We start from the raw sequence: 14,877 nt of genomic DNA, 5'->3' as shown, positions 1-14,877 counted from the left end.
TATATCCCAGGTGTGTGTTTGTGTGTGTGTGTGTGTGTGTGTGTGTGTGTGTGTGTGTGTGTGTGTGTGTGTGTGTGTGTTGCTACACAGCTTGTTTGAGCTGTGTTTTTATCCTGTACAAGAGAGCGTGACCGATACACAGAGAGCTAATTATACAGGAGGCAAGCCAGAAGAGAGGGAGGGGCAGATTGCCATGGAAACCAGGTGGAGACTGACTTCATGTTGATATGTTGATGGCAGGGTTCATGTCATGGGTCAGTGGGTTTATAGATTGGTCACTGGACACCACTGGAAAACTATGTTAACCGCGATTTGGTGTGCAGTGTTTATGGTTTCCCTCTGAATGCAGAAATGATTGAGTGCACATTTACACATTGTGCGTATGCCTTTCGATTGGTGGAGGGGAGCAGAGGATGTCGATCGTCAGCTTAGATAAATGCTCCCTTTATGCGACAACAGAGGAGGATCGGTGAAGGGTGGGGAAAATTGATGAAGGGAGAAAACAAAGGGAAAATCAAGAGAGACCAGGTTTGACCAGAGCTAACCTGTTGCTCAGATGTTAGATATGATTGATAAACAATACTCAGACTCAGAGTTTGATTGTTACACTGGTCGACCTCCTACTGAACATCGATCGCTCTGTCATCCACATCCTTCCTCCAACTGGAACAAAAACATCTATCCTTTCCTTCCTCAGCAGAGCAGTGGAGGCTTTCATTTATCACGTCCTGTCTTGGAGTGAAGTCGTCAGCAGATCCTGAAATACCAGACCAAGCCTTATTTAATAAAGCAAACATGTTTAAGTAGCAAATAACACTCAGTGCTTCTTATTCGCTGCCTGCTTTCTTTTGCGCACTGTATGTTAAATAGATTTTTTTCCAACCTGCTGTTGATATTTTTTCATTCTAAATGAAGTCAAGTGGCAACGGTGACTATAAACATGTTGTGAATAATATACTTTGACTGTAATAAATACACAACAGATGTGAATATAAAAGCAGCCTGCACACTCAGCTGTGCAGGAATATCTTGATTATTAACATAAAGAGGAGCACCAGTAGACCATTTCATGAATCTATAGGTCATCTTTTAACCCTATTAATTTTATTTTCATTGTGGTGATGTAATTCAAATGCACATGAAAGTACCTTGTGTAGCATTTCTGCTTGTCATGATTAGTGTAATATTTTATTCTGTACAGAAATTTAGAGAATAAATTAAATCTGCTGCTTTTGTCATTAACATCCAAACAGGATGTTGGAGTGGGACATAAAGAATGCAGTGATTGCTCAAATGCATGTTGGACCATAAAAACAACAATATTTGGAAGAAATAGACGAGCCTGCTCTCTATTATAGAAGACACAACCATCATCATATCTGTCACACATTTGTAAAAGACAATACCGCAACTAAAAATACATGTTATCTAAAAAACAAAACAAAAAAAACAAAAAAACAGGATTTTCAGAGGTAAACATAAAAAAACGGCACCATGTTCCAACTTGTACAGCTCTGCTGAAAAAGCCACTGGTGTAATTTTGTTTACGCATTCCCTGGAGTGTTGTGTCCTGGGGACAATCCAGTGGTGGAAGAAGTATGAGATCATTACCGTAATGTAGAAATACAAATACAAATGTACCTCCAAATGTACCTCCAAAGCAGCAAACTGTACTTAAGTATGAAACATAAATGCGCTATTGCAGAATGAGCCCTTTTCAGAATGTCATATATAAATTCTATATTATTGGATCATTACGAGTGACGCACGAGCCTGTTAGCAGCATTGAATGTTTGTGTGTACAAAGGCTCCAGGATAGTTTGTGAGATCAGATTGTTATTCTCAGTATGCTGTTTATCTACAGGGTTTTTTTACAAAATATTGAACCCCAAGATAACTATGCCTGCTTCCAGCTTGTTAAATAATCCTCCCTTTTCCTGTTTGTGACTACTGGGCCGTTTTAGTGTAGCTGCCAGACACGCAGCATCACGATGTTTGCTCAATATTCTGCTAAAGACATTACACACCCCTCAAGGGAAAATAATCTGAAAAAAAAGTATGAAGATAGGGTGAGAAAAGCGAATTAGTATTGCCTCTCTGTGAATGTCCTCACTGATGCTGTTATGGCTGTTAATAGTTCCTCTCTCCACCTACCCTCTTTCCTTCTTTCTTTCTCCTCTCTCATCTTTCCCCATCTCCTTGCCCTTTATTCTACATTGATTTTTATGTCTCTTTCTGTTTCTCTCTCCAGTTTGTTGCTCATCCCAACTGTCAGCAGCAGCTGCTGACTATCTGGTACGAGAACCTGCCCGGTCTGAGGCAGCAGTCCGTTGGGGTGAAGTGCTGGACAGTGCTGGGGGTCGCCGTAGGTCTGCCTTTCCTGGCTATCGCCTACTGGATAATGCCATGTAGCAAGGTATGAATCACACATGTGCACAGGGACGTCATATCGTCTGAGCGCACTTTGTCATTCACATGCTCACAGTTTTTTTTAAATGATCTAGTTCATAAGTGGCTCAAAAACAAACCTGGCATCATCACTGGCCTCAATTACATCTTCATGTCCAGAGCTGCTTTCATCAAAACCCTTCAGTATCAAAGAAAATGCTGCTATATCTGACGCCCAGGTGCTGCACCACCATGTCAATGTGACAGTAAGCTAATAAGGTAAGCATTTAAAGGGTTAGATGGACTTGTTGCTGTTGTCTTTATGTACTATGATTTTTGTTATAGAAATGTTCTCATGCTTTAGCACGTTTTTCCACAACATGGTGTGTATATGGCTGTGGCAATAATAACGAAAGTCAATAGCCAGTGAACAAACCTTGGCAGCTAAACAAATCATTATACACCAGAAAATGATTGTATGGATTTAAACCCTAACCCTAACACGTTAAGTACAGATCTGCTTTGGGGTTAATGCTTGCATGCTAACAGTCCCATTCCAATCCTTTTACAGCACCTATGAACATGCTACCAGTAGCATTTCTAACATAGCTTCATGCTAAAGTCATATTCCATCCAAAATCTACAGTATCTGTGAGTCGAAGATATATACTGTACAGGTGGCTTGTAGTTTTGTACCCAAATGTGTACCCAAAATTAATGCTAATCCATCCAGTAGAGTAGGTATTTAAGTCTAGACCAAAGTGTTGGAGGGACAAACAAAAAGACTAGCGTGGCACACACTACAGATTTGTGACTTAAAGAGCGCCGTATAATCACTATTTGATTATAGGGCCCTACAGCCACATTTTGTTAATGCTCCATCAGGCAAATTATAATCTTTAAAATGACACAGTATAAGAGAGGCCACACACACACATATACTCATACAGAGACTGTGTGCAGATCTGCTCATCAACCTGGATAATCCTCTACCTCATCATCAAGTGCTGTGTGTGACTGTGTGTGTCTGTGTGCACACACTGTGGTGGATTCAGAAACAGCGTGGAGGACTACTGAGTGGTTCGTGTCAGGTGTGACTGTTGAATTAGTAATTTTGTAGATTAATAGAGAGAAAGCAGCTGATCTTAAGTGTGCGAGGGAGAACGGAGAGCAGTAACGCTGAGAGCATCTCCACCATCCCATGCCATGCACATGTATGCACGTGCATGGGTGTGTGATTACATTTGATTAAAATGATGTGCCTGTGTGCAATAGTCTGCCATTTTCTGACGCATGACGATGCAAAGCACCTCAAAACTGTGTATTATTATTATTAGTAGTAGTAGAAGTAGTATTGCTATTAAAAACCAGTTCATGACTGAAAATACTGAAAATAGCATTTGAGATGTTGAAAAGGCCCAACTACAGACTGTGGGATAACAATTAAATCAAACTAACAAATGAGAGACAAAATTAATGTTTATTCATGCCTAATAACAATGTGACAGAAGCTCAACAGAGACACAAAGGTATATTAAATAGATTTGATAATGAAATAGATAGAGACATGATGACAGACACAGGTTGCAGAGAGAAAGCTTTGATGTGTTTTGGTTGACTGTGTGTAGTGTGTCCCTCCACACCTGCCGTTAATCATGCAATTTTCCTCTGTTCATCTCATCAATTGCTCATCTCTTACAGCTCATAATATTCTCCATTTTTACACCACGGCAACAAGCCATTATCGGAGGCCCGAACCATATTACATTACATATCAGCGGGGGGAGATGAAGAAGATATTGGTATTTTTGTTGCTCACAAATAAGTAGTAAGTCATCAAAGAGATAGGCTTTGGGGGTGATGAGAAACAGATGCGTATTCGGTACTGAATGTTTCTTATTGATTAAAAAAGGTGAAAAGCGATGAATACATGCTGGGAGATGGGACACATATTGGTAGGAGCTCATAGGGATACCTTTCCTCTGTGCTGAGTGACAGAAAAGAGATGAAACATAGAATAAGAGAAAAGAACAAGAGACTGGAAAAAAAGTGTTGCCTGGGATTGGCTGGCAGGTTCCTCTCCTCCTAGAGGAAGCTTTGTACTTACGTCAAGGAAAAAGTCAATAATCTCAATATTTGATTAGATTTAAACTGCACAGCTGCTTCCCTGGAAGGGTCAACTTGTAGCATTTTATTATTAATGGATAATAATATTGATTCAGTCAGTGGTGGAAAGTACATTTACTACAGTCATTTTGGTGTACTTGTACTTAAGTTGTGAATTTCAGTTTTATGCCACTTTATACTGCCACTTCACTGCATTCCAGAGAGAATATTGTAGTCTTAACTCCACCACATTTATATTGCATACATTACATTTTACTCTAGGATGACTAGAAATGCTTTGCACCCTTAGTCTGGCTTATTAGACCTGTAGTCAGGTTGAAATTGAGTGGAGCTATGCTGGAAATTAAATGAAGAGAGAAAAGAAGAAATGAAAAAAGGAATTAAGGAATCAAAAAGAAGGAAACAAGGAAAGGAAATGTGAAGTCAAAACAAGGATTAAGAGAAAACTAGAAAACAGTACAACAGGAGAAGATAACAAGAAAATCAAAGAAGGAAAAGAAACAGGAAAACAAGGAAAGGAAACACAAGATGGAAACTAGCAGAAAAGAATAGGAGGAAGAAAGGAAAGGACTAAAGAAAGGAAATTAAAGGAAGGAAAGAATGAATAGGAGAAGGAAAGATGTGAAGGAGGGAACATGTAAAGAAAGAAGGAAGCGAACTTGAAAAAGAAAGGAAACATTGAAATAATAACGTCTCAAGAGTTCCTTCGCTACCTCCTGTGTGCTTCCTCTGTCCTTTTCTTGGTCTTTTGCCTTTTCCTCTCTCGTCTCTTGGGAAATTCAAACCGAGGTCACCATGAGAAAAAAAAACTCCAGTCGATATTGATACACACAGGAGAGGCTCACAATTCATCTATCATTTATGCAATGACATCATTGAATAGTCCTGCAGTATATTAATCCTTGTTGGTAAGGATTCAAAAATTGTATCACCTAAAAAATATTATACTTGGTAAGAAAGCAAAAGGTTTATGGTGGTGAGCTGTAATTCTGTGTGATTCGAAGTTAGATCAATTCACCATTTATATAATCTATGTTTGTAAATAGGATGGTGTATCTGTGTGTGAGTTATAAAAAAAAGAAACAAAGAGGAGGATAATGAGAAAAGAGACATTTGCAGGAGTCCCCAATAATCTATTGTCATTTAAACACAAAGTGGACATGAAATATAATCCACAGTATGTCAGGTTTTTGCTCATACCTGGACACCGTAAGTAATTATTCAGAGTGACTGTCTGTCTGCACACAGTGTACGTCAGGCTTGATTCTCCCAGGTGAAAAGATGTTAGGGAATAATAAAGGACACAGCAGCTCCATTCTGGCCTTGTGAGATTCCCATTTCGCACCAAACCTCTTTTATTCAGTCTGCATGTGTCTGCTGCCAGCGGCCAACATTTCGAGAAGATCAGCTCTTGTCACCATCACAGTGATAAAAAAGAAACCCGTGGGGTTTGCAGTCGTCACACCGCAGCAGGCCTGATCTCGGATGACCATCTCATTTAAACTGCGGGTGGAATGGATCAGCCTTATCAGCAGCGCAGATGGGCTAAATGAAGGAGGCAGAGTCATCTCAGTGGCAGGAGTAGGTTTGGAGGAGGGTTTGCAGGGTTAAGATTCACCCGACAACCTCTTCCCACATGGGATAGTAGTGTGTGTGGCATGGGCACAGCTATTGAATCTGATGTGTTAGTGTGCATGCAGAGAGTAGAGCTATCCTGTAGGTAGTTAATATTGAACACAGCAGGCTTAGAGAGTGGCAAATGTTGGGATCTCAATGACGTCTGTATGGGGTTCGAAATATGTGTGTATGTGTTTCTGTGTGTTTGTGTGTCTTGGCATATTTTTGTGCAATTATAAAAAGGTCCCTCTGTGCGGTGGCGTGTTTAACGCTCCTTGTGCAGCACCACCTTGCATCACGTTCTCCCCATATGGTGCAGTTCCACAAACTCTGCTGATTGTTTGGCATCTAGTTACTCTAGCATTATGTTGCTGTGGGAGCGATCGGTGGTTAAGCACATCCATGAATTACAACAGATGCTGTTTGCCTGCTATGATGGTTGTGTAGTGGTGCTTTACAGATCTTGATCTCCTGAGGAGCAAAATCTCAGAAACTCTGCAAAAAGCATGAACACAGTTATCTCTGAAATAAAAACAGATGTTTTGTTCCACTGCATTTTTACATTTGTGTATAGTCATTTCTTTAACTGATCAAGGAAATTACAACTTTAACATGTATCTTCAGCCTGATTCGCTCGCACAAAAACTGATTTTGCAAGCTGTTGTGTTGGCAAACACAAGTTTACTTGACAAATATGGAAGCCCCTATGAAGTGTTTGACCACTAGTAGGGCTATGAGGAGTTTGATTATTTTATATAAGTTGGTCCCCACACGTTCTTGCCAATGGTTCCATATACTGATCAATAGGTGGTAGTAATGCCCCGCAAAATGCAGCGATGCAATAGCAATGGCAGGAAAGAAGAATACCGCTAGCGTGGAAAACACAATTATTACAGCTCAACAATGCACACAGCACTGAATTTAAATATAACTTTTTTATTTACAATTTAAACTTTGCAGAGAACTTAAAAAAAAAAAGCTGCAATCAGTAGTTATCTTAATAATGCACAATATCACGTAATCTGCGTTAAATACGAGAGGTGATGAACCCACTGAGAATTATGACCTGAATATCTATTGATTCACTCTCATTAACCTTGTTTCCAGATGTACTGAACAGCTGTTTTCAGGGAAAAAGGCTCTGGAGAACCAACTATACACATATCTTCTCATCTCCAAAAGACAAACAGACACAGTCAGCAATTAGCTGGTGGCCATAGCAGAGCTAGATATTTGGCTGAGCCCAAGAAAGTGCTATAAGAAGACTTATTATTGTACATAGACCAGCTGGCCAGATACATATTTGAATACAAATGATGCTCTGTGTCAACAAATATTGAAATAGAAAACTGTTTGTCAGCAAATCAACTTTGTAAAATTATCTTTTAACCTCCAGATTGGTCAGATCCTGCGAAGCCCCTTCATGAAGTTTGTGGCTCACGCCGTCTCCTTCACCATCTTCTTGGGTCTGCTGGTTATCAATGCCTCCGACCGCTTTGAGGGTGTCAAGAACCTGCCCAATGAGACCATCACAGACCACCCGCGACAGGTTTTCAGAGTCAAAACCACCCAGTTCTCCTGGACAGAGATGTTGATCATGAAGTGGGTGTTGGGTAAGTCGCCTTGCCACACATGGTGCACACACAATGTGAAGGTGTTTAAAATTCTGCACAGTTACAGCCAATTAAAATGCAAATAGATGTAAGATAATCGCTGTCAAGGCAGATTCTCCATCACAATAAGGAATAACCTTGATATGGCATAGAAGAGAGTTGAGGTAGAACATTTCCTGGAGGATTTTCATTTTCATTTTTTAATCAGTGTTGATGTACTTTTTCAACGTGCAGAAGATTTATGTTTATTTTTCCACCAAGGTTTTAAAAGTTTTTGATGCTAATCCAAAGGAGTTTTTCTACAACACACCTTCTGCGCAAATCGATAAAGAGTAAAAGAGTAAAAGAGTCTGTGACCCTTATTGCCCAGCTTTGATATGAGGCAGAATTAAAGATTAATGCAGCACCATACTAACCGAGTGGATGAAAGCCAATATTTTGGCAATACAACAGTTCGTTCTCTTTTATCTTCCAAAGATCAAATACAAGTTTTCCTAGGTGGATGCAGTACAGCCCAGACTTGCAACAGTGGCCATTCTGCGTCCTAAAGATAAACTGGAGGGAAATTTGGAGGTTGACTTGAGATGTGGTGCTGAATAAACAAAAGAGGGAGGGATGGAGAGAACAAGAAAATTGGCAGAAAGGGAGAAGAGGGGTGAAAGTAAAGGGAAGGATAGAGCATACAAGAAGACAGGCCTGAAGAAACAGGGAAACGGACAGACAAAGACAAACACAACAGATAAATAGCCTATGGCAATATCTGTCAGACCTCAGCTGCTTCCCATCTGCTGATGTTCATCCTTTCATCTACACACACACCCATATAATAACATTATGTGAGTGGTTTGTGTATGTTGGTGCACATGGTTCTGTTTTTATTTGTTTACGTGTAATGGCACCATTCTTTTCCCATCCGCGGTCTTTTTTGGCAGCAGGTGCTTGTATGTGTGTGTGTGTGTGTGTGTGAGCAGTGAGTGGTGGCTTAGGTAGAGCAGGGTAATTGTAATTCCAGCAGCATGTTTTGAAGGCCCAGTAATTGTTATAGAGATGGTACTGATCAGGGTGCTTTTTCAGTAAACAATGTTTCTCCTTGTTTTGGCTCCAAATAGAGAATGACACAGTAGTCGTGTTGGAGGAATTAGATGTGTGTTCACCCGAGCTATAAGTAGGGATGTCTGAGTGGTTTTGTATAAATTATAAGCTTTGTTGTCAACATTTGTGTAGGTGCATGTTGCTTTTGTGAGCGTGTCGGTGCATGATAACCTTGTTTACGATTGTGTTAGTGCCTGTTAGAGCCTCTTCAGCTTTTTCTGTGTGTTTATTTCTTGTGTTTTCCATTTTTGCACATGGTTATATCCATGTTTTTATTCCTCAGGTATGATTTGGTCAGAATGTAAGGAGATCTGGAGTGACGGGCCCAGAGAGTACATCATGCACCTATGGAACGTTCTGGATTTTGGCATGTTGTCAATCTTCGTGGCATCCTTCACAGCACGCTTCATGGCGTTCCTCAAGGCTACCAAAGCCCAGCAGTATGTGGACATGCATGTACCAGACGAAGACCTCAGCAATGCCTCGCTGCCTGACGAAGTCGCTTACTTCACTTACGGTAAGCAGTTACCATCTAATTGACATTTGAAAATGTAGCACATGATTAGGGTTTGGTACCGAACTCAGTACTTTGAATTATGATGAGATTTAGAGTATGGAGAAAAAGATAGAGAGCGAGACGCCACCCCTGGAACAGGTCACATTGAGTCAGGGCAACACTCGCTGCAGTATTTGTTATGCAAAATGCAATGCTGCCAACACTTATAACCTGAGGAAACACCTGGTCAAAAACAAAATATAAAAGCTGAAGAGGGCACCGTGTTTAATTTGATGTTTGATCCAGGTTCTATGCAGTAGCCACTGCTGATGTTATTGCTAGCATGCCTGCAGCCATCGCTGCACTCATTAATGAAGAGTTAAACCCCTCATGAACAGTGAAGCTTTAAGTGTGGTATCGACAATTTCATCGACATCTTCAGGTGATGAATTAGCTAGTTGTATAAGTTGTAGATCGAGATAAACGGTCTTTTTCCAATATCTTGATTGATGTTATTCTAGCATTTTACCAGCATTAGCCAAAACTCAGCTACTGGCTGCAACCAAAAATGCTATCCAACCTTTTGTTTGGTTGCATAATTTTACAGGCAAATACTGTAGTATAGAAGCACTGCTGTAGTGACGACAGCAACATAACCGCCGGTGCTTCTTCTTCTACTTTGGATAAGACTGACTAGACGTTGCAATGGCATATTGCTGCCCTCTACTGTTATACTACATGTATTAATGTTCCTTTTGACAGTTATCTCTATTTTTATATACTCTGATACTGCGCTAATGTTTCATCAGTTTCTTTATTTTAGTCAGTGTATCCAGGTTGGGTAAAGTGCACAGAGTAAAAACAGTTTATCCAGCTGCTTTCAGGTCCCCTTCTGAAAAAGAAGTTTGCCACACAATTTGGCAACTTAGAGTGCCACCAAGTTTCACTGCTGCATCTTGTTTGTCATAAGCTTAAGCTCTTTCCTGTCATGATTTTCAATGTGCATGCAGCACCAGCCAGCCAGAGTTAGATGGGTTACCTTGAGGCAAATGATCATGGGAGTAAAAAAAATAGAATTACAGCAGTTTAAAAATGTTTTTCATATGTTGCCATGTATAAAAAAAATCTTTAATTCGCTAGTGAATTATTTTAACAGTATTTGTATAGGAAGGATTCTGTCCCAAGCTTTTTGATCACTGGAATCAGTTACCACTGAGCTTTAAAAATATGAATGTAATGTCAGTAATGTAAGCACTATTACATTTGATTAGGTTTTGAGGATTGTTTAGTCATTTCATTTCAGTGTTTTCTTTGTTTTCTGAGCTATTGTGACTATTTCTATTTGTGATAATTGTTCTTATCCTCTCATCTTCAGTCTGGAAAACACTCACTTAGTCTGACAAAAACTCACTTCTCATCTACCAGACAATGTTTCCAAAAAAAAGAGTCCCTTTTGACACCACATAATGAATTGTAAAAGCTTGTATGAGGTGCTTGAATCATTGTTGTGCTACATCAGCCACCGATAAGGAATAACAAATCAGATGAGTGTTTTGTGTAAAAATGTCATGAAAAATTAAAACCTTGAGCTGGAGCGCTGGAAGATGGAAGTTTATTAGTCATTTAGATAAAAATGTAATTGTTGCATATTTATTCTGACCCATAGCTTGATGGCAACACATCACATTTAATGACAACACATGTGTACACTTATACACATGCACAGGTTTAAATGATATTCTCACGATTACAAGTAAGCATAGATATATATATACTACACAGGCAGACGTGAACTCCACTGGTGAGCAAACTCAGTAAAGTTCAAAGTATATTAAAGCTCAGAATACTAAGAGGAGAATTTAGATTCAAAGCCCACCTCAGACAATCATTAATAACTAAGGTAGGTATTAATAATTGTCTTATTATTATTTTATAGGTTATTTTAAAACCTATAAAATCTATAAAACCTGTAACAAAACATGTACATTTTGCTTCACTTCCACAACAAAAACTCCTCTACAACACATTGAAACAATGCCGCAAGCTACAGGCTACTGGATTGTACACTTCATAGTGGCCTACTAAGGGAACCTTCATCAGTGCTGTCATCTGGTGGACTGACTCTGTCATGACACATCAGTGAATTGATGAAGGTGTATATTACTGCAGCGTCAGTTAATATAAGCTCTTCTCTATATGTCTCTGTATCTCCACTTTAAAGACGTGCATGCTACTTTCCTAGACTTTCACAGTTTATCAGCAAATTATGCCTTCAAATGAAGTCTTTCATTCTTTTACTTCATTTTTAGCAGTTTTTGGTCTTTGTGTTACTTCATTAATCTCTTTTGTATCTCATTTCTCCATCTAGCTCAATCTTCCTCTCCATCTGACCTTGCCTTTCCTGGTGCCCCTCCTTTACGTTCTGTCTCTCTGTGTCCTTACTTCTCCTTGGACACACTATCCCTTTATCCCTTCTCTTGCCGTCGTTCCCTCACATCTCTTCCCATCCTCACATAATCCATCTACTTGCTGTCTCTTCTCCTCCATCAATGTCCCTAAAAGCGAAGATTATGTTCTTTAGGAACATCTCTTGCAAACATTTAGATCCTACTGTAACCAACAGTTTGTTCTGCACATGCCCAGAAAAAAAGATAAAGGAAAGTGTGCAACATCAAGCTGAAGGTATGCAGAATTTTCTAAATAGGATATTATGGCACAGTGAAAAATACTGTGATCAGACCAAGTGTTTCAATTTGATATCATAGAAATATAAAAATCCTAAATACACATATGCAGCTGTGGATGATTACGATGGTTATTATTTTCATTTCATCATTAATTTTGCAGCTACGCTTGTATACCTGAAAAATAAATCAAACAGTAACACAACGATCTCCGGTTTGACTCTGTAGGAGTTCATTTGAATGATACATCAACCGCTGTTACTCAGCTGCTCATCTTTTTCTTTCCTCTTCTTCAGCCAGGAACAAGTGGCGACCCTCCGACCCCCAGATAATCTCGGAGGGACTGTACGCCATCGCCGTGGTGCTGAGCTTCTCACGCATTGCCTACATCCTGCCGGCCAATGAGAGCTTTGGCCCCCTGCAGATCTCACTGGGGCGCACGGTCAAAGACATCTTCAAGTTCATGGTCATCTTCATCATGGTGTTTGTGGCCTTCATGATCGGCATGTTCAACCTGTACTCATACTACCTGGGAGCCAAGTACAATCCTGCCTTCACCACGTGAGTGCCTCCTGCTGTCAGAGTGTTTTGGTAAATGTGTGTGACTGTGTGATTAGATGGTGGTTATGTGCGCTTTCAAAAAGGTCGAACACAATGTAGCTGCATGACGGCTCTACTCCGGTCGTTTTATACCAGAATTGACTGCAAAAAGAAAAAGGATTCATGTCAAAAGTATCTGATTTGGCTCCCATGTTGCTTTAATTGCCAGACAAAGCCATGGAACAAGTAAATCCCAGGACAATATAAATCGTCATATATCCTCCTTGATGAGACTGTGCTGGGTTCATTACATCCATGGTGCGTTATCAGTGGTGTAGATCGAACTTTAATCTTCCCTCAGGTATAATGCTAGCAATCGGTCTATGTTGTTGAATTTAATAAGAAGAATGAATTGGATGGCTGGCTAACTAAAATCTATAACTAACACTGGTGAATTGTGGTTTTCTCTCACAGTTTAAACAAAGTTATGGGTATTAATTTAAGCTTTTCCCCAGCACCATTTTGTGTTCACTGTATTGTAGAAGAGAGATCAGCTCTGCTGTGTCTCTCCCAACGCAACTATTTCGGACTAAAAATGAAAATGGAAGTGTCAATGAGAGGTTTGCAGATTCTGTCCGAGCTGTGGGAAAAATTAATCAAAATTGGTGTAATTTAAACGTCTAATGTTTGATATGAGAAATCTCCTTGATATGACATGCAGCTGGTGATGAGGTAAAACATCTCCCATGGATGACATTTAATTTTAGATCGGTATGGAGAGAAGAAGAGGAGATTTTGGAGATGTTTTGACAGCGTCTCAAAACGGTCAAACCATTTGGTGAACTTTCCCTGAGGCACAAGAACTTTCCCATCATTGAAAGGAGACATATTTTACATGCTTTAATGCTCCAAAAACACATCCGTTTTCTCATACTGTCCATGCTGCAGCATCCCCCGTCTGTCTGACATGCTCTGTTTTAGCTCCTGTCTCTTTAATGCCCCCCTCATGAATACCCAGTCTGCACTGATTGGTCAGCTCACACATGCAAGACCCTGCAGCGCTAAAAACAACAGAGCAGCTGTGCGAAATCAATTCTTGCATGTCAAACTAGCCACTAGGCATTAATTATGCAAATGTGTGACATGGTGTTGTAGTGCGATGTCACAAAGTCACAGAATTAAAGGCGGGAGCACTGATGAGGCGTTTCATGAGCAGTGTTTTCTGTGGGAGAGAGGAGCTTCTGTTGGTGTAGACAAGAACTGATATAAAACACTGAAGGAAAAGAAAAAAATGCTTTATAAAGCTCCAGGGTACCGAAGCAGGATTTAACAAACTCTCTTCCTAGACCACTGTTCAGGCTTTAGCAGTGTGGTTAGAAAAAAAAATCAGATCAGACATTATATGATAATTGAAAATCATCCGACTGAAATTGCAAAAGCAATCATAACAACACTCACAGTACTCTAAATGCACTTTACCTGCTTAAGTGCTGCATTTAACTTCATTCTCACGGTCATCCATTTCAAATGGTCAACTGCACTTTTTAAGTGAATATGCAGATTGCACTTGAAGGCTGCAGTGTATAAAAAACAACCATACATTGCTCAGATATGTATTTGAATGTTACTCACATCAGCAATAAGACGTTCAAAGTCTATACATTTTACTTTGGAATTTTCACAGACATGTTGTGTTGTTATACATCAACCTGCCTGTAAAGCAATCCACCTGTCCAACAAGTCCTGCAACACATCAATCTGAACAATCTGCTGCCTTCCTTCACTTTATCTTATCTGTGTGTCTGAGCGCTCATTCTTTCCCATCGGCTGCAAACAGAGCGACGGTGGATCTCTCACTGTCATTGTCTCATATTTGTAGGAAAGTTATCCATCTCTGGCTGCTGACAGAATCTCTCAGCAAGTCTGTTTATCATCATTCATGTCGAAATGAAAACTCTCTCTGCGGTCTCTTGCTGTCACATGTCATCATTCATTTTCTCAGAGGGAGATATCTGCAGATTTAAACAGATGACATTATGCCATTCGTGCTCAATCCAATAGAGCAAAACAGGCTCTACAAGTTGGTCTGTGATTACTCTGTCATATACCGTTCTTTCATTTGCTGAACAGAAAAGTCTTTCCAGTTTTTGATGTGGTGTGTTAAGGTATACATAGTTGCAAGCACAAAAGGAATAAAGTACACATATTCTTTACTGAAGTAGAAATACAGATACTTGTGTAGAAAAACAAATCTGGTAAAGGTGGAAGCACTGATTCAACTTCTTTACTCAAGTAAAAGTATGAAAGTACAGGCTCTGAA

General features: G+C 39.8%; 1 protein-coding gene across 1 annotated transcript in view; it reads left to right on the top strand.

The window, feature by feature from the left end:
- trpc7b (transient receptor potential cation channel, subfamily C, member 7b) overlaps positions 1-14,877 on the top strand; it is a 51,405-nt gene that overhangs the window by 18,432 nt on the left and 18,096 nt on the right. The window contains exons 4-7 of the mRNA XM_073487194.1: positions 2,252-2,416; positions 7,529-7,745; positions 9,121-9,354; positions 12,314-12,578. Of these exons, the coding sequence (XP_073343295.1) occupies positions 2,252-2,416; positions 7,529-7,745; positions 9,121-9,354; positions 12,314-12,578 (881 nt within the window). The remainder of the gene's footprint in view (positions 1-2,251; positions 2,417-7,528; positions 7,746-9,120; positions 9,355-12,313; positions 12,579-14,877) is intronic.

This window comes from Pagrus major, chromosome 18 (genome assembly GCF_040436345.1).
Source record: "Pagrus major chromosome 18, Pma_NU_1.0".
Lineage (NCBI taxonomy): Eukaryota > Metazoa > Chordata > Actinopteri > Spariformes > Sparidae > Pagrus > Pagrus major.
The sequence above is the reverse complement of the archived record's forward strand: the minus strand, read 5'-3'. Positions and strand labels throughout refer to the sequence as shown.